This window comes from Neovison vison, chromosome 5 (genome assembly GCF_020171115.1).
Source record: "Neovison vison isolate M4711 chromosome 5, ASM_NN_V1, whole genome shotgun sequence".
In the NCBI taxonomy this organism is placed as follows: Eukaryota; Metazoa; Chordata; class Mammalia; order Carnivora; family Mustelidae; genus Neogale; species Neogale vison.
In genome coordinates, this window is record NC_058095.1 from 67,112,513 (window position 1) to 67,130,851 (window position 18,339).

The window sequence follows — 18,339 nt, forward strand, 5'->3', positions numbered from 1 at the left end:
CAAAGAATCTCCTGCCTTTTTGAATGTGAATTCATTAAAATTAAATAAAATTTAAAATTCAGTTCCTCAGTTGCACTGGTAACATTTAAAGGGCTCGGCAGCTACATGTGGTTAGTGATTACCATATTGGACAGTGCAGATCTAGAACGCCATCATAGTTAGGATGGACAGCACTGCACTGCACATAACAATCTGGGAAGCGGGGACACTTCCTTCTGTGACAGATGACAGACTTGGTCACAGGGAAAATTTGACAAATTGTGAAGTGAGCTTTTAAAGATGACTGCAAGCTGTTGGCATTGTATCGTTGGGGATGCTGGATTGAATCAGAGGTATGCTGGAAAGATTTATGGAATTTTCACGTTTTCTGTCTGGTAGCTCAGAGCTCTGTTAAGTTAGTTCCCATGTCATGGTACTATAGCTAGTTTTTTGTTTTTTTTTTTTTAAGATTTTATTTATTTATTTATTTGACAGGTAGAGATCACAAGTAGGCAGAGAGGCAGGCAGAGAGAGAGAGAGAGGGAAGCAGGCTCCCCACTGAGCAGAGAGCCCGATGTGGGGCTCGATCCCAGGACCCCGAGATCATGACCTGAGCCGAAGGCAGCGGCTCAATCCACTGAGCCACCCAGGCGCCCCTATAGCTAGGTTTTAAAGAGAATGTAACCAAGCTGAATTCACTGAGGTGGTGATTTCAGTCAGTGCATTGGGTCTTAACATTTAACGGGCCCTCCATGGCCTCAGGGCCTTGAGACCAGGGGCCAGGTGCAGGAGCCCAGTTTCTAGCTGTGGGGGTACTTCAGGTGGGAAGGGGACCTCATTCTAATTGCTGAGGCAGTGCCACTAAGGACCCTGGGCTGGGTGTTGGGCTAAGGTATCTGGTGGTAGGTTCTAGAGCAGGTCCGGAGGCTGCGACTCACTCACATGAATGATAAACTTCTGGATTAATACTATTTCTGCACTCAAACATCTGATGAAGACATCCAGAGCTATGTTCCCAGGCTAAGCCTTGTCTCACTGTTCCACGAAGTGTGAGTCATGGGGAAGGGCTGATAAGTGTCTCTGAGCTTCCAGGACCCAGCCCACAACTGCTGAGGAAGCCTCACAGCTGGCTGTGCACAAGTGGGAACATCCGTGTCTATGTGAAAGTGCCTGTCTGCCTCTGGGTCCTTGCTTCTGTGTGTGCCTGTCCCCGCCTCCTGGCCACCAAGCAGAGGAGGGGAAGCTGAATAAGCTGAGGTCCACGCTGCTGCCTCTGCTCCAGCTAGGATGTGGCTCTTCGACACTCTGCTCTACATAACCAGTAAGTCAGCCTCACCCCCGTCCTGAGAGGTTGCTGTGCCCTCAGCACAGCCTATCTGTCTAAATGGGGCTCACTCAGAGTGAGAGGTCAGAGACCGTAGGGAATCCCTAAGGGAGTCGCTCTTGTTTGCTGGGTTAGATCCTCAGCCTTGCTCAGAAGGGCCTCTGAGGCTGTTGGCAGTGCTGATATCCTGTGGCTTCAGACTCCAGAACTCTGCCACCCTGTTCCTCCTCCAACCAGTTTACCCTCCCCACCCTGGGCCTTTTCCCTACACCATCCATTCTGGGCAGATCCCTGGGTCTGTACAAGTTTGTTCTCAGAGTATGGAGGCTAACGATATCCACCTTCCCCAGCAGAGCACTCTTCCATCCCAGATTGGGGCTCAGCTGATAAGGGTGGGGGACTGAGAACATGAGCATTGAGGAGAGACTTGGTGGGGGGAGGGCATGTGTCTGTCTGGTAGAATGCGAATGTACTGGGGGACCCTGCTTCCTGTTTCTGATGTTAGGGCTAGTATGAGAAACTGTGTGTGGGTGGAGGGGGGCACTTCCTCTTCCCCCAGGCTGAGGGGTCCCATTCTGGCCTTTAAACTTACCATGGAGGCCACCTGGGGCAAGGCAACCCATGAGCCTGCACCTGTCAAAAGGCCTTAAGGACGAGATTGAGCATAGTCAGGGAGCCCCTGGAGGCAGCTCAGATCAAGCTGGGGGCTAGAGTGGTCCAGCATAGTGATCAGCACAAGCTTCCCCAGGGGTCTCCTGCATTGCTCAGAAGCTTGGTAGAAGAATGAGATAAACATCAGGCAGATGTTTTCAAGGCTCTTGGGAGCCTGAGTTCTCCATGAAGGATGGGCAGGGGCCAGCAACTGAGTACCAGACTGTCTGAGAAAGCTGAATCCATTGTTGGGGGGAACTCAGAGTTAGCATCCACCCTGCGACCAGGTCACCAGGAGGCAGGCCACACATATAAGGGACCAGCAAAGCATACGTTTTGGACACATTTTAATATTTGATATTCAAAATAATCATTATGAAAAGGTCAGAACTTTGTGAACTTCATTTTCCTTACTTTACAGTTTAGACTTCTTTTTATTTTCAGTCACATACAGAGTGTGGAGAGGGTTTCACACTTTTTATGGTTTAGGGCTTTGATCCCCCATCACCAAGTATGTCTGAAAAAGAGACTAGACTCTGGAACCCAGAGAGATGCAGTGACTGTCCAGAGGTACAAGCAAGTACATGTAGAAATGGGGCTCAAGCCCAGGCCTCTACCCTGACTCCCAGCTCTAGAATGGTCTGGGGTGCTAACCTTGGCATCATTCTGAGTTCCTGCTATTCAGTTTCCCGTGGCCTCTGACATGAACAGCTGTTGCCCCTTTTTCAGCAACGCTGATCCACGTGACATTTCTCAAACCCCTTCTTGGGCCGAGACAGTCTCCAAGCTGATGGACAGCTGATAGCAAGGTGGAGCAGGCTTGCAATGAGATCATTTAGCTCACAACTTGGCTAAGCGATGGAAAGGTTGTGTGAGCAAGGCCTCAGAAGCTCCATTCTGAGTGGGAGAAATGAAGCTGTGACAGGTGGCATGGAGGGGTGGGCCAATCCTGAAGTGTTTCCTGGAGGAGGTGAGACTGGTGCTGAGTCTTATGGGCTAGAAGAGTCTGAGAAAGTGACATGGAGACGCAAGGAGGGTGGGAGGAAGCCCCAGACTAGGACTCCAGACCCAGGGCTGTGAATCCTGTGCCTGGCTGGGCTTCCCTAGACTGGAGGAAATCTAGACATTCTGGCCTGACCCTGATCTTTTACCCTTCCCAAGATACCCACTATGATGATGTCCACTTCTCATCTGTGAGAGCAGATGAGATAACATCAATTGTCTAATAAGAGTTTTTAAGCCAGGAGCAGATACACAGACCTACTACAACCCTGGAGCCACCCTTACCCCCACTCCTAGCCCTGACTTGCCCTGCTGCCCTACAGCTTGCTGTCCACAGCTCTGCCTTTACCCTTGAGCTATTCTTTGACCCCAGTCACTGACTTCTCCTTTCATCATCACCGTGCAGTGGTAAAGAAGGAGCCAGAAGTCTAGGGCCTGCTGCACTGTTGTACCAAATTCAGGCTGAGCCCTGTTCCGTCCGGAGTGGAAGATGTCAGACCTGGCTCTTCCCAGGGCACACCCCAATACCTGTGGGCAAGTATTTGATGGAAAACCTTGGTTGTTAGGGATGAGAGACCAGTGTCCAATGTGGCCCTGAAGATGGAGGAGGTCTTAACAAATATAGACTGTTGGAGGGGGGCCTTTCTGTTTAGTATGGACAAAGACAGGGAGTGTGAGGAGTCTGTTTAGGAAGAATGCAAGTCAAAGATTGAGTGGGAGCAGCAGAAAGCTGCTGTCACCACCACCCCCGCCCCAGCACTTGCTGGGCCCAGGGCGTGAGGGTGCACTGTCCCTGTTCTGGGCCCCTGTGTGAAGAGAAAGCAGGCTGCCCAACAAACTCTAGCCGGAGCTAGTGGGTCCATTGAGGATGCCTTCGGTTCTCACACATGGGGGTTGGGAAAAGGGTGTTTCAAGCAAAGGCAAAACATCCGTTAAGAGCAATGTTTGTGGGCAAGCCAGGTGTGGACTGGGTCCCTGTGGGAACCAGATGTTTCCAACCTTTGCTGGAAGGCTGGCTTGTAGGGTGTATATGGGGGGCTTGTGGCCAGTCAAGTTGGAGAGGTCCAGGATGGTGGTGGGGATATGGAGGCTAAGGGAGCTTAGACCTCACCCTGAGGGGAATGGGAAGCCACAGCAGATCTTGAGCAGGGTGACAGCAGTGAGATGTACATGTTGGAAGGTGGAATCCCAGAGAAAGGGGATGAGGCTCCTGTGTGAAAGAACAATGTGGGTGACTTGAAGGTGAGCTGCCCCACAGGACAGGCAACTTGCATGTGGCTATGAGGCATGAGTTTCCCCTACGGCCGTTTTGGGTGTTCTGGGCTGATTGTCAGATCACCCGACTCTAGTCCTAGTTCTACAGCCAGCTCCTTGTATAAATTTGGACAAACCATTGCCCCTAGGCCCAAGTTTGCTAAACCAAGAATAGTGCTGTGAGAATGTGTACTTAAAATGCCCATAAGAGACTCTTAATTGTAGGAAACAAACTGAGGACTAATAATACACTGTAATACAGTGATAATACATTATATACTAATGAATTGAATTTAAACAAAATAAAATTTAAAAAAACTAAAATGCCCAGTGTGTTGGAGGAAGATAAAGATTTAAGGGGGGAGGCAGTGCTGGCTGACAGGATGAAGGGAGGGTCTTATTCTTACTCAGCAGGCCTAGGTGGCTGGAGACAGCTTGGGAGAGGCAGCTCTGTGGGTAGTGTGGTGACAGACACTGGTTTGGCTGGGCTCACGTGTCTGACAGCACATAAGAGGGGCTTGAGATGGAGGGTAAGGCTGTCGGAACATGACAGGCCCTCCCTTGTGGTTATAACACTAACAGCAGCGCCCACATACTGAGCCTTCAGCGTCAGACCCTGGGCAGGCATTGTCCTGTTTGCTCTGCACAGCCATGTATCTCAGATGAGGAAACTGAGGTGAGATGACAAGTCCAAGGTTCTTCAGCATGACTCTGTGGCAAGGCAAAGATTTGAACACAGGACTTTGTCTGTCTGGGGCCCATGCTATATTTTCTTGAGTCTCAGTGGGAGGTGAACATGATAACCACTACACTATGGAGACACTGCATCTGAGTCTCAGTGGGAAAGGAAAGGCTCACCCCATCTGGCGACAACCCAAGCAAAGGTAGAATGTCAGGGGCATGGAGGGAATGTGCTCTAGCAAGGTGGCCCATGGCTGGCAGATCCCTGGCTCCAGCCAGCTCTCAGGGTGGGTGCTGGTGACTAGGGAAGCTCAGTGAATATGGTAAATCCCCTCTACACATGTTCTCATGCCACTCTGCTTGCACAGGAGGTTCTCGCTGACCTAATTAAACAGCTGTCTAACCCGGAGCTCTGCCCAGGCTCAGTGAGGGGCTGGCACCACTGGGAGCTCTGCCCAGCAAGAAATGTGCCCGGCTTCTGGGGCCATTTGTAACTCTTTTTTCTCTGTTTACCAACCCCTCAGTGCCTCCAGCTTTCACTAAAGGCTTGGGTTAGGCAGACCTGGGCCCTAGACACAAGTATTCAATTTGCCAATGGACCACAAACAAATCACTCAACTTCTCTGAGCCTCAGCACCCTGTATGGTGCCTGGAAGAAATCAGGTGATCTGGGAGGGTAGCTGTGATTATCTCTCTGCTCATCTGCTGCCCCTTCCCACCTTTCAAGGATCTTGCATCAAGATCTTTCAGGTGAACAAGGCAAAAATGAGGATGGGTGGGGTGGTGAACAAGAATTTCTGGCCTACTCTGACATTTCCAGGACACTTCTGGGTCTGGCGTTATGCTGAACTGGGCTTTGTGGTTGAGGGGGAGGGGTGTCATGGATGGCTCAGATCACGTTTTGGGGGAGACTGACTTAATCACAGATCACTCTGACCTAGACAGGATTTTAGTCAGAACCAGAAACACTGCAGGATGTGGTGGGGGCTCAGGGACCAGTGAGTTACTCTAGCTGAGAATCTGAAGTAGCTCCTGGGAGCAGGGAGTGCCTGAACAGGGCCCCAAAGGATGGGGCGAATGTGAGAACAAGGAAGGCATACTGGTCAGGGGGAACTGCTTGGACAAGGGCCCAGAAGTGGGAGGTATGGGGATGGTGTTCAGGGAGTTGGGGTATAGAGGAGCTTGAAATGGCTGGAGGGCAGACCTGGGAGAGTGGGCATTGTGCTAGGCAGGGAGATGCCACAGATGCCCGGATGAGGAGACTGGACCTATCTCAGGAGTTTCAAACCTTGTCTATCAGTTACACAGGAAAACACAGAAAGAAAGCCTCCTAGTCGCCCCTTGCAAGAATTTGCTAGTTCATACTCTTTTTAAAAAAAAAAAAACATTTATTTATTTATTTTAGAGATGGTAGAGCTGTGAGGAGCAGAGGGAGAATTTTTTTTTTTAAGATTTTAATTATTTTTTTTTATGGAGAGATCACAAGTAGGTTGGGAGGCAGGTGGGAGGGGGGTGAAGCAGGCTCCCTGCTGAGCAGAGAGCCGATTCAGGGCTCGATCCCTGGGATCATGACCAGAGCTGAAGGCAGAGTCTTAACTCACTGAGCCACTCAGGCACTCCAGGGAGAGAGAATCTTAAGCAGACTCTGCCCTGAGCTCAGACTCCACCAAACACGGGGCTCTGGGGCTCCATCTCATGACCCTGAGATCACAACCTGAGCTGAAACCAAGAGTGGGGTGCTTAACCGACTGAGCCATCCAGGCGCCCTTTTAATTTTATTTTTAAGTAAGCTCTACACCCCATGTGGGGCTCAGTCTCACAACTGAGATAATGACCGGAGCCAAAATCAAGAGTCGGAAGCTTAACTGAATGTACCGCCCTGTCACCCTGTCACCCTTAGTTCTTACTTTTAAATTCTCTCCTAATCAGTTTGTTCACCATAACCTGACTGATCAAGAAACACAGGGCTTCTCATAAAATGAGCCAAGGAGCCTAAGTCCAATCCTGTACTCATGGAGAACAGTTCTCCCCATTCCCCACCTCTAGAACCCTTGAGGGTCCCTGGGTTGGCCACAGGGATTGTCTTTGAGCCCCCTTCACCCATCCAGCACCTAGTAGGTGTGGGCCACCATACCTGGCCCTGGGATGACATGGTGAACAAGGCTGACTCCCAGTCTTCGCCTTCAGAGGGGTTCACTGGTGGCAGGGGAAGCAGTCAATAAGTAACAGGCAGTGATAAGTAAACAAGGCGTTGAGGAGAGTAATGTCAGTTTGTGGTAAAAGGCTTACAAGGGTACAGAGTGCCTACATAGGGGTCTGGAGGTCAGGAAAGCCTCTTGGAGAAGGTGAATGGGAAGATTCAGAAGGAAGGCAGGAGATCACCTCAGAGCAGAGCACTTTTAGCAAGGATAAGACTTGGGAAATGTACACTTGGGTAGGTGGGATGGGATCTGTTGCTCACCAATTCTCAAAAGTGATCTTTGGCCCCCAAACGGAATTGCTCATGGTCTGATTATGTTTTCTGTATTATACTTGGGTGATGGCAAGCAAGACACGAAGAATAGCTCCCAGGTAACTTGGGATGTAGGTTTGTTCATTCACTGCTATTGTTTTTTGTTTTTTGTCTTTGTTTCAACTCTGCCCCATTCATTCATTGTTCTTGTGAAGAGAACCTTGGGAAACATTTTTTCTGGTTTTCCCGCTTCACCAGAATAATTCTTTTCCCAATTGTGTGGACTCTGTGAATAATACAACTGATTATTTTCATCCTTAAACTGACTTCAGGAAAGTTCATACATTTATGCAGTTATTCAACAATTAATTTTATTTGTCATCCACTGTGACTTTATACTGTGTTCAGAGTCCAAAGGGGGACCCACCATAAGAAAGTGCTAGCACTTGCTGATGCTCAAGCCAGGTGGCCTCCTTCCTGGTTTAATTGTGCCCTTTCATGTTCATCCCTCTTTCATTTTCTTTTTTTAAGATTTATTTATTGAGAGAGAGAGAGAGAGAGAGGACATGTGGGCAAGGGGCAGAAGGACAGGGGAAGAGAGAATCTCAAGCAGACTCCTCGCTGAGTGCAGAGCCCAGTGCAGGGCTGGATCTCACAACCTTGAGGTTATGACCTGAGCCGAAATCAAGAGTTGGAGGCTCAACCAATTGAGCCACCCAGGAGCTCCTCACCCCTTTTTTCTAATTGTCACTTTCCTTCCTTTTTTTTTTTTTTTTTTTTTGGCTTGCCCATCATTTAAAAATAAGTTTTACCTTACTGTCTTGTATATTTTTATGAATTGCCACAAATCATTCCGGGCAAGGCCAAAGTATAAGGGAGAAGAAATAAAGTGCAGATGTCTGCTTTCTGCCGGCCTCAGGGAGAGGGCTTGGGAATTGAGAAATGAGAGACTGAACACTGCCTTCTCACAAGGCACCCCCTCCTGAGCCTTTGAAAGGTGTGTTTTTAACAAAATTTTAAACATGTACAAAAACAAAGAGAAGAACTGTAATGAAGTTGGTATACCCATCACCCAGATTACACCATTATCAAGACTTGCCATCCTTGCTGCATCAGTTCATGTCCCCTTTGGTTTCCTTTAAAGCTGTGCTGTTCAAAGTATGGCGTGGTGATCAGCAGCAGGGCATCATCTAAGATCTTGTTAGACTATGCTCTCAGTCCCACCTCCTGATCTACTGAATCCGAATCTGTATTTTAACAAGAAACTTGGGTGATCTGTTAGCACTTTAATGTTTCAGAAGCATTATTATAAGGCAAACCCAAAACATTGTGTTGTTTTACCCCACACACTTCAGTACACATTTCTGAGGTATGTGGTTATTTTTCTTACTAGGCCACAATGTTTTTACCATCTAAGAAATTTAACAATAATTTGGGGGTGTCCATATTCAAATCTTCCTGTCTCAGTTTATCACTTTTTAACAGTAAGTTTTTTGGAGTCAAAATCCAGACAAGGTCCAGATTACATTTGGTTGCTATGCCTCTTTTAGTCTAGAGTGGCTAGTTGCCTACATTTTGGTTTGTGTGTCCTTTTCAAGTCTCTGCTTCACTCCAGGGCTTGGTGGCTTGTCTGGTAGAAGAGCGTCATTCAGGATTTGTGTGTTTGCTTCCTTTTGGTGTGGTTTGCCCTTTTATCCCCGGAATTTCCCAAAACCTGAATGTTAGCGCTAATGACTTCGTTAAATTCAGGTTTAACTTTTTAGGAAAGCATACTCTATAGTGGGGATTTTGCCGTATTTCCTAGATTTATCTCACTCCCCTCTGTGTTTCTTTTGCCGAAGTATTTTAAAGACTTACTACTCAAAATGTGGGCACCACTTGGGAGCTTGTTGAAAATGCAGAGTCTGGGACTCCTATAACCTTCTTATGGTGTCATACTCCGAGGCACCTATGTCTGAAGACTCATTCTTGGGACATTAAGATTGACTATTGGGTTCAGGGGGTGTCAATCTAATTGTAAAGTTTTCTATGAAACTTCCTTCTGTTGATGATCATGGCCTGAATTCATTATTATACTATGGTTTGCAAAATTGTGTTTTTATGATTTTATTATTCTGCCCACATCAACTAGGACTATTTGGTGACCCTGAAGTGCAATTTATATAGGAAAGATAAGAAAAGTACTTAGTAATTTCTCTTTAATAAACAAATTTTAGAGTAAGGGAATGGTGCCTTCATTACTTACAGTGCTAACCAATGCAGTGTTTTAATTTGTTTTGGAGTTTTTTTTTCTTCTCTTTTAAATATTATTATTAACTGACAGAATTTTTATATATTCAATATATTTTAGAAACTTGTAATTATATTTTAATGTAAACTTTTTTGAATTACACAATAAAATTCTGATTAATGACTTTTCAAATTAAATCAAATCCATGTCACCAGTACCCATTAAGAAACAGAATATGACCAATGGCCCAGAAGTACCCTTTGTTCCTCCCTCTAGTCATTCATTATGTCATCGCCAAGGATAACCACTCTCCTAACTTCTAATACCATACATTATTTTGCCTGTTTTAAACTTTGTGTAAAGGGAATTATACGGTATGGTCTGTTTCGTTCCTAGTCTTTCATCTCATATTGTGTTTATGAAATTCAACCACCTTGGATGGGTTGGGTGGTTATTTTCACTGCTTTAGAGTATTCCATTGATTAATATTCACAGTTTTTCCTTTCTACTGCTGATGGATATTTGGATTGTTCCAATTTGGAGTTATGAATAGTGAGGCTGAGAACATTCTTGTACATGTCTTCTTGTGAACATATAGACACACTCCTGCTGGTGATATACCTAAAAATAGAATTTCTGGGTCATAATTTGTGCATATGCTCAGCCTAGTTATACTCCCAAATGGTATTCTGAAATGGTTGTGCTGATTTATGTTCTTACCAGTAGTATTTGAGAGTCCTAGTTGCTCCAAATCATTGACAACACTTAGTATTATCTTTTTCATTTTCATCATTCTGGTAGTTGTGTAGTGATATTGTATGGTGGTTCTAATCTGCCTTTTTCTGAAGTCTATTGAGTGCCTTCTTATTTGATTACTAGCCATTTGGATAATTTGTTGTGAAATGTCCTATTTCTATTAGCTTACATGCCTTTTTCTTATTGAGCTCTTAGAATTTTGCACATATTCTAAGTCTTCTGTCAGATATTTGTGTTGCAAATATCTTCTCTCACTCTTTATTCTCTTAATGATGTCTTTTGATAAACAGAAGTTATTAGGTTTAATGAAGTTCAGTGTATCAGTTCTTTCCTTTATGGTTAGTGCTTTTTGTGTCCTGTTTAAAAAATATTTGTCTACCCCAGGTCCTTTGTTTTCTCTTAAAAACGTTATTGTTTCATTTTTCACATTCAGTCCATCTAAATCCACATTTTAACCTATTGGGAATGTGTGTGTGTGTGTGTGTGTGTGTGTGTGAGAGAGAGAGAGAGAGAGAGAGAGAGATGGGGTGAGAATAGTCAAGATTAATTTTTTTTCAGTATTGATATTCAAGTGACCCAGCACCATTTATTTAAAAAATCATTCTTGGCCACCTGGGTGGCTCAGTCAGTTAAGTGTCTGCCTTCAGCTCAGGTCATGGTCCTGGGATCCTGGGATCAAGTCCCACACTGGGCTCCCTCCTCAGTGGGGAGTCTACTTCTCCCTCTCCCTCTGCCTCCCACTCATGTTCTCTCTCTCTCTCTCTCAAATAAATCAATAAAATCTTGAAAAAAATAAAAATAAGAAATTCTTTCCTGGGGCGCCTGGGTGGCTCAGTGGGTTAAAGCCTTCGGCTCAGGTCATGATCCCAGGGTCCTGGGATTGAGCCCCACATTGGGCTCTTCGCTCTGTGGGGAGCCTGCTTCCCCTTCTCTCTCTCCGTCTGCCTCTCTGCCTACTTGTGATCTCTGTCTGTCAAATAAATAAATAAAATCTTCAGGAAAAAAAATTCTTTCCTCACTGTTCTTCACTGTTACCTTTGTTCTAAAGTAGGTGATCATATGTCTGTTCCATTGCTCCATTTGTCTGCCTGGTTGGTCTATCTGTCTGCCCTGTGCTAGTATAATTCTGTCTTAACTATAACTTTGTAATATCTTGATAGATGATAGTATGTTATCAAGTCTTACAAGTTTGTCTTACTCCTTTAAGACTGTCTGACTATTCTTGCCCTATACAATTTCATATAAATTTTTAAATTGTCTTGTTAACATACCTCACCCTTCCCCAATAATTTGCTGGGATTTTGATTAGGATTCTATTGAAGCTATAGATCAGTGTAGTGATAACTGACAACAATATTGAGTTTTCATTCATGAACATGATCCAGCCCTCCATCTATTTAGATCTTTAATCTCTCCTAATCTTTTATAGTTTTCAGCATGGAGGTTTTGCATGTCAACTAAAGTTAGACTTTTTTTTTTTTAAGATTTTATTTATTTATTTATTTATTTGTCAGGGAGAGGGTGGGGAATCACAAGCAGGCAGAGTGGCAGGCAGAGGCAGAGAGAGAGAAGCAGCCTCCCCACTGAGCAAGGAGCCTGAATATGGAACTCCATCCCAGAACCCTGGGATCACGACCTGAACTGAAGGCAGCAGCCCAACCAACTGAGCCACCCAGTTGTCCCAAAGTTAGACTTATTTTTGAGCATTTGATTTCTCTGTCTTTTGCTAATGGCATCTTTAAAAATTGTTCACTGTTTATTTGATCATTGACGGTATATAGAAGTACAGTGGTTCTTTGTATATTGCCTCTATATCAGTAACCTTGCTAAAAATTCTTGTTAATTCTTAGTGTTTGACTGTGGATCTGTTGTATTTCTCAATGTACTTAATCATTTCATCTGCAAATAATGGCAGTTTTATTTTTTCCTTTCTAATCTTAAGGAAATTCCTTTTATTCTGGTTTACTGTGATTTTTTTTTTTTTTAATCATAGACCCGGAGGAGATTTTATCAAATGCATTTTGCCTCTGTCTATCATAATGATCATATGATTTTTCCTTTTTTTTCCTGTTAATGTGATAAATAAATCAATTATTATCAAATGTCAAACTGCCCTTCCATTTCTGAAAGAGACTCAACTTGGTTGTAATGTATTATTCTTTGATGTCACCAGATTCGATTTGCTAATATTTTGCTTAGGATTTTGACATCCATGTCCAAGAAAGAGATCTTTTATCCTTCATTGTATTGCTCCTGTCGGTTTTTCTCTGATTTTTGCTTGTTTGTTTTTAAAATCTTTGCTCTTGTTGGGTTTTAATATCAATGTTATTCTGGCCCCATAAAATGATTGGTAAGTGTTCTCTCAATTCTGTTCTCTGGAACAGTTTTTGTAAGATTGGTATTTCTTCTTTAAATGTTTGGAAGAGTTTTCAGGGAAGCCATCTTTGCTTGGAATTCTTCCTAAGGTTTTTAATAACCAATTTAATTTATTTGATAAAGATTATTCAGCTTGCACTTTTTTCATCAGTTTTGGTAAATCTTTATTTCAAGGAATTTACCTATTTCAACAAAATTGTGAAGCGTAGTGGCATAAACTGTATATACTATCCTCTTATTATTGCTTTATTTTATTTTACATTTTCACTCTTACTATTTCTTAAATGTCTTGGGATCTATTCTGATGTCCTCTTTTTCATTCATATTGGTAATTTGTGTGGTCTTTTTTTCCTTGATCAGTGTTGCTAGGGGTTTATCAGTTTTATTAACCTTTTTTTAAAAACACACTTTAGCTTTGTTGATTTTCTCTACTGTAAGTTAGTTTTCTGTTTCTTTGATATATGCTCATATCTCTATTCCTTCCTGGACTTTCTTTGGGTTTGATTTGCTGTTCTTTTACCTTCTTGAGATGAAAGCTTAGATAATTAATTTTTACCCTTTTTTTTTTAACACATGCACTTATGACTGTACATTTTCTCTAAGCCTTAACTATTTCCCACAAGTTTCGATTTGTTGTAGCTTAATTCTCATTTAGTTCAAGATATTTAAAAATTTCCATTGTGATTTCATTTTTGGCTCTAGGTTATTTAGAAGTGCATTGCTTAATTTCTGAGAAGTTCAAGGTTTTTGTTTTGTTTTGTTTTGTTTTTTAGTTTCCTTTTTGTTATTGGCTTCTAATTTAATTCCACTATAGTCAGAGAACATAGTCTGAATTATTTCAATCCATTGAAATTTATTGAGGCTTACTTTTTGATGCAGCATATGTTCAGTTTTGGCAAATGTTTCATGTGCATTTGAAAAATGCTTATTTTATCATTACTGGGTACAGTGTTGTATTAATCAGGTAAGTTTTGTTAATTGTGTTATTCAGATCTTCTATATCCTCCTTACTGATCTTTTCATAGCTTATATGAAAGATTGTTAAAGCATTAAAGCCTCTCATTTTGGTTGTGGATTTTGTATTTTTCCTTTTAATTCAATTAATATTTTTATGTATTTTGAAGTGTTGTTATTGGATACACACAAATTTTAAATTTATATCTTCTTGGTAAATGAAGAACAATGTACTTATATGTATGTATTTCTTTCTCTTCCTTATATAAAAGTCTGTAAGCTTTTCCTTTGCCCAATGAATGTAATTTCTTTTTACAATCTCTACTGCTAAGGGAAAAGCCATTAATCGGGGGGGAAAATTCCATCAATTTCAATGGAAAAACTGGTTCATAACATCCAGCCCAATACCCAAACAGTTTTTTCTGATGGAAAAAATTTATTAATTGGTCAATAAAACAAGTTTATACTAAAAAAATTTGAATTTAAAAATACAATTTACATATACAACTTACTGCAATAAAAGTTTATTACCCTCATTAAAAGAGGAAATGAAGACTTGATGATGAGTAGTGGAGGATAGTTGTGAAGGAGTCATTATTATGAAAGCTATAATTTTCCTTCTGCACCATTTCTTCACTGTTTCTTCAGTCTTTTGGGTACTCGTGGTTATCTCGTATTCAAACTACCTTTAAAAATAAAGTTATAGCACAGAAAAATACATTGAGGGTAAAATAAATACTAAACCTGAAAGTACCGCAAAATACATGGAATAGTTGATGCATTTAGCAGACTTCAGAGTCACAGAATCTACTACCTCTCCAGCCCTTTCAATCAGCACGTATATGCAAAAACAAAGCATTTGGGTTTATCCAAACAAGGCAAGCCTTGCACATTTGTTTCCTATGATATTGTTGGGCTAGAAACTGTTTTATTAAATTTAGTATGTTTTTGCCTAAAAGTATGATATTAAAACATTATTCCTTATAGCATGTTTATGTGGTGTATTTGGGGAAGAAAAAGGCATTGTACCACCATAAAAAAAAAAAAAAAGTGTTTTCCAAAAAGCAGCATCAGTTTTCAAGAGCTACTGCAAAAAGTTGTTCATTGAACAGTAGTTGAACAGATGAATTCTGTTTACTGAACTTCACCTTGCTCTTTTTCTATGTAAATATACATTAGAGTTTTTACAGTGGAGTGGCATGGTCAGACCATGCTTCTAAGAATTCCTGGTAATTGGTATAATTGGTAATTGGTAATTGTATTGAGAGGGACAAGACTTGGAAGAGAAAGGTTGGGAGACTAATGAACGTATCCAAGCAGGAGACAATGAGGTCAGTAGGGCAGAACCAAGTCCCAACAGAGGCCCAGATGCATATGGGAGTTCTGAGAATGATAAAAGTGGTACTGCAAGTCTATGGGGATAAGATGAGCTATTCAAGAAATAATGCTGAGACAATTTCATTTGTGGAGAGAAAAAGTAAAACCTGGATGGCTATTTTACTCCACACACAAAAATAAAGATAGATGGATCAAAGATTCACGTGTAAGAAGTGAAACAAACAAAAAAAAAACCCCAAATATAGAGGAAAATATGAGTGAACTTAAAAAAATAATCACTGAATGGGGAAGCATAACATAAAACTTGAGTCACAAATGAAAAATGATAAACTATAGATGTGGGGAAAGATATCATGCAAGTTAAATAGCTAAGTGAGAAACAATATTTTTATCACATTGATAATTTCTTTTGATTCAAAAAGCTCTTACAAATTAATAAGAAAGCAATAAATACTTAATACAAATGGATAATGTATATGAATAGGTGGTAAACAACTTAAAAATTAAAAGGTTTTACCTCATTCATAACTTAAAAATATATTTTGGAACAAAATAATAAGATACTCTTTCAAAATAAGGATGAAAAGGTCTGCACACAGCCCAAGCTGTGCTGTGGGGAAATAGGACTTCTCCTATTCTGTTGTTGTTGTATGAACTGGCACAGCCTCTGTGCGGGGCAATCTGTCAATATCAATATTTCCTCAAAACTTTTAAAAAAATTTTTAAATTTATTTTCAGCGTAGCAGTATTCATTGTTTTTTGCACCACACCCAGTGCTCCATGCAATCCGTGCCCTCTCCGATACCCACCATCTGGTTCCCCCAACCTCCCACCCCCTGCCCCTTCAAAACCCTCAGGTTGTTTTTCAGAGTCCATAGTCTCTCATGGTTCACCTCCCCTTCCAATTTCCCTCATCTCCCTTCTCCTCTCTAACTCCCCCTTGTCCTTCATGCTATTTGTTATGCTCCACAAATAAGTGAAACCATATGATAATTGACTCTCTCTGTTTGACTTATTTCACTCAGCATAATCTCCTCCAGTCCCGTCCACGTTGCTACAAAAGTTGTGTATTCATCCTTTCTGATGGAGGCATAATACTCCATAGTGTATATGGACCACATCTTCCTTATCCATTCATCCGTTGAAGGGCATCTTGTTTCTTTCCACAGTTTGGCGACCGTGGCCATTGCTGCTATAAACATTGGGGTACAGATGGCCCTTCTTTTCACTACAACTGTACCTTTGGGGTAAATACCCAGTAGTGCAATTGCAGGGTCATAGGGAAGCTCTATTTTTAATTTCTTGAGGAATCTCCACACTGTTCTCCAACTTTTTAGTTAAAAATTTCAAATATACAGAAAAGTTGAAATAAATGTGCAGTGGAAAAGTATATACCACACTTCGATTTGACAGTTGTCAACATTTTGTTATATTTGCATTACCGCATATATATCATACATATAAACATGTATCTATATATCCATCTTCATATATCCATCTATCCATCATCCATCAAGCCGTCTTGTCTTTTGATCCATTTCAAAGTAAACTGCCGATGTTGGTATACATTATCCCTAGATATTTCAGCATACATATCAACTAGAGTTTAAGGTGTGTTTATGGTTCTTTTTTGAGGGAAAATTTACCTTCAGTGAAATATACAAATTTTAAGTTGACCATTCAGTGTGTTTTTGACAAATGCACACATCTTTGTCATCCAAATTTCTTTCAAGATCTGGGATACTTCCATCAGCCTACAAAGTTTCTTCCTGTTCCTTCCCAGTTAAGCCTCATTCCCATATCTCCAGGAAATATTTTTTACTATAGATCAGTTTTGCTGGTTCTAGAACATCATGTAAATGGAATTACATAGTAGATACTCTCGTGTAAAGTTTCTTTTACTCAGCACAATGATTTTTGTGATTTACCTATCTTGCTGTGTGTGTCAGTTGCTCATTCCTTTGTATTCCTTTGTATTCCATTGTATGACTACACCACAGTTAGTTTATCCCTTCCCCAGCTGATGGACATTTGGGTGGTTTCCAGTTGGGAACTATTATAAATAAAGCTTCTATAAACTTTCTTGTCCATGTTTGAAGACATGTTTTCTCTTGGGTCATTTGAATGGAGGGTCATAGATAGAATTTATGTATATCCTCTCCCTGGGGCTCACAGTCTATTTTAACTTTAGTATAAGACTCTGTCATGAGTATGTGCTATCTGACAGGTACAGAAATTGCATAGTGGGAGGTGTGAGAAGGTGGGAAGTACTTCTAGGGGAGAACAAGGGAAGGCTTCCTAGAGGATGTGGCCTTGATGCTGACACAGTTAAGTAAGAGGATTGGGGAGTGCAGAGTCTGGGTCAGACATGCCTACATTCTTGTCCTATTTCCACAGGAAAAAGATCCAGGGAGTCTCATTTTCTCATCTATAAAATGGGGATGATTACACCACAAGATGTGGCTGAATGATAGGAATCAAAGGCCCAGCCATGGCCTCAACAGGCACCTCTTTTGTTAAACATTCCTCTTTTCTCCACAGGCCTTGCTCCTCTGGTGGCCTTCAATGTAGATGAGGCCCAGATCTGGGTGACTCCTGAGGGAGACACACCCTATGTGCTCAGCTCCCTTCTGCACCAAGACCCCAGCACCAAGAAGACCTGGTAAGTGGCGCCCAGCAGATGGGACGCCAACTGAGGATGCCTCTGGGGAGTATGAACAAGCCCCAGAGAAGGCCTTCACACCCAACCCCCACAGTCTGGGGACAACCTTCCTTCATTTTCATAAGGGTGTGCAGGAGAGAGGATGTGAGCACTGGGCCAATCCTGGCCGTCTTTACTGCTGGGGAGCAGGGACAGGATACGACCTCAAAACTATTTTAAAATAAAGTTTATTAAGGTTGTTTTGTCTCTTATAGAAGTAACACATGCTCAGTATAGAAATCTAGGGCAATGACAAAAAGATCAAAGAAAAAATGGAAACTATGAGCAGCAGGGAATGTGGTTAAGATGCAAGTTGTGGGTCTGGTAGCCATGGGTCCGTGACAGCTTTACTCTGTACTTGTGCAAAGCACTCAACCCACAGCCTCTTTCTTATCTCTACAGAAGGGGTAGAGATTTCCCTACATCCCGGGGTTGTTGCATAAGACTATTTAAGTTAATGCATGTAAAGGATTTATTACAGTTTCTGGCCAAATTCAAGCTCACTAAACATTGCATTTTCTGTTTTTAAAATCTCATCTGGGGGCACCTGGGTGGCTTAGTCGGTTAAGTGTCTACTCCAGGTCTTGGAATTGGGTTCCTACATTGGGCTCCCTACTCAGTGGGGAGTCTGCTTCTCTTTC

The 18,339-nt window shown here is 42.3% G+C and overlaps 1 protein-coding gene across 1 annotated transcript in view; it reads left to right on the forward strand.

Moving 5' to 3' along the window:
• Window positions 1-640: 640 nt before the first annotated feature.
• ITGAE (integrin subunit alpha E) overlaps window positions 641-18,339 on the forward strand; it is a 63,204-nt gene continuing 45,505 nt past the window's right edge. The window contains exons 1-2 of the mRNA XM_044249231.1: window positions 641-1,300; window positions 17,539-17,659. Of these exons, the coding sequence (XP_044105166.1) occupies window positions 1,267-1,300; window positions 17,539-17,659 (155 nt within the window). The 5' untranslated portion in view covers window positions 641-1,266. The remainder of the gene's footprint in view (window positions 1,301-17,538; window positions 17,660-18,339) is intronic.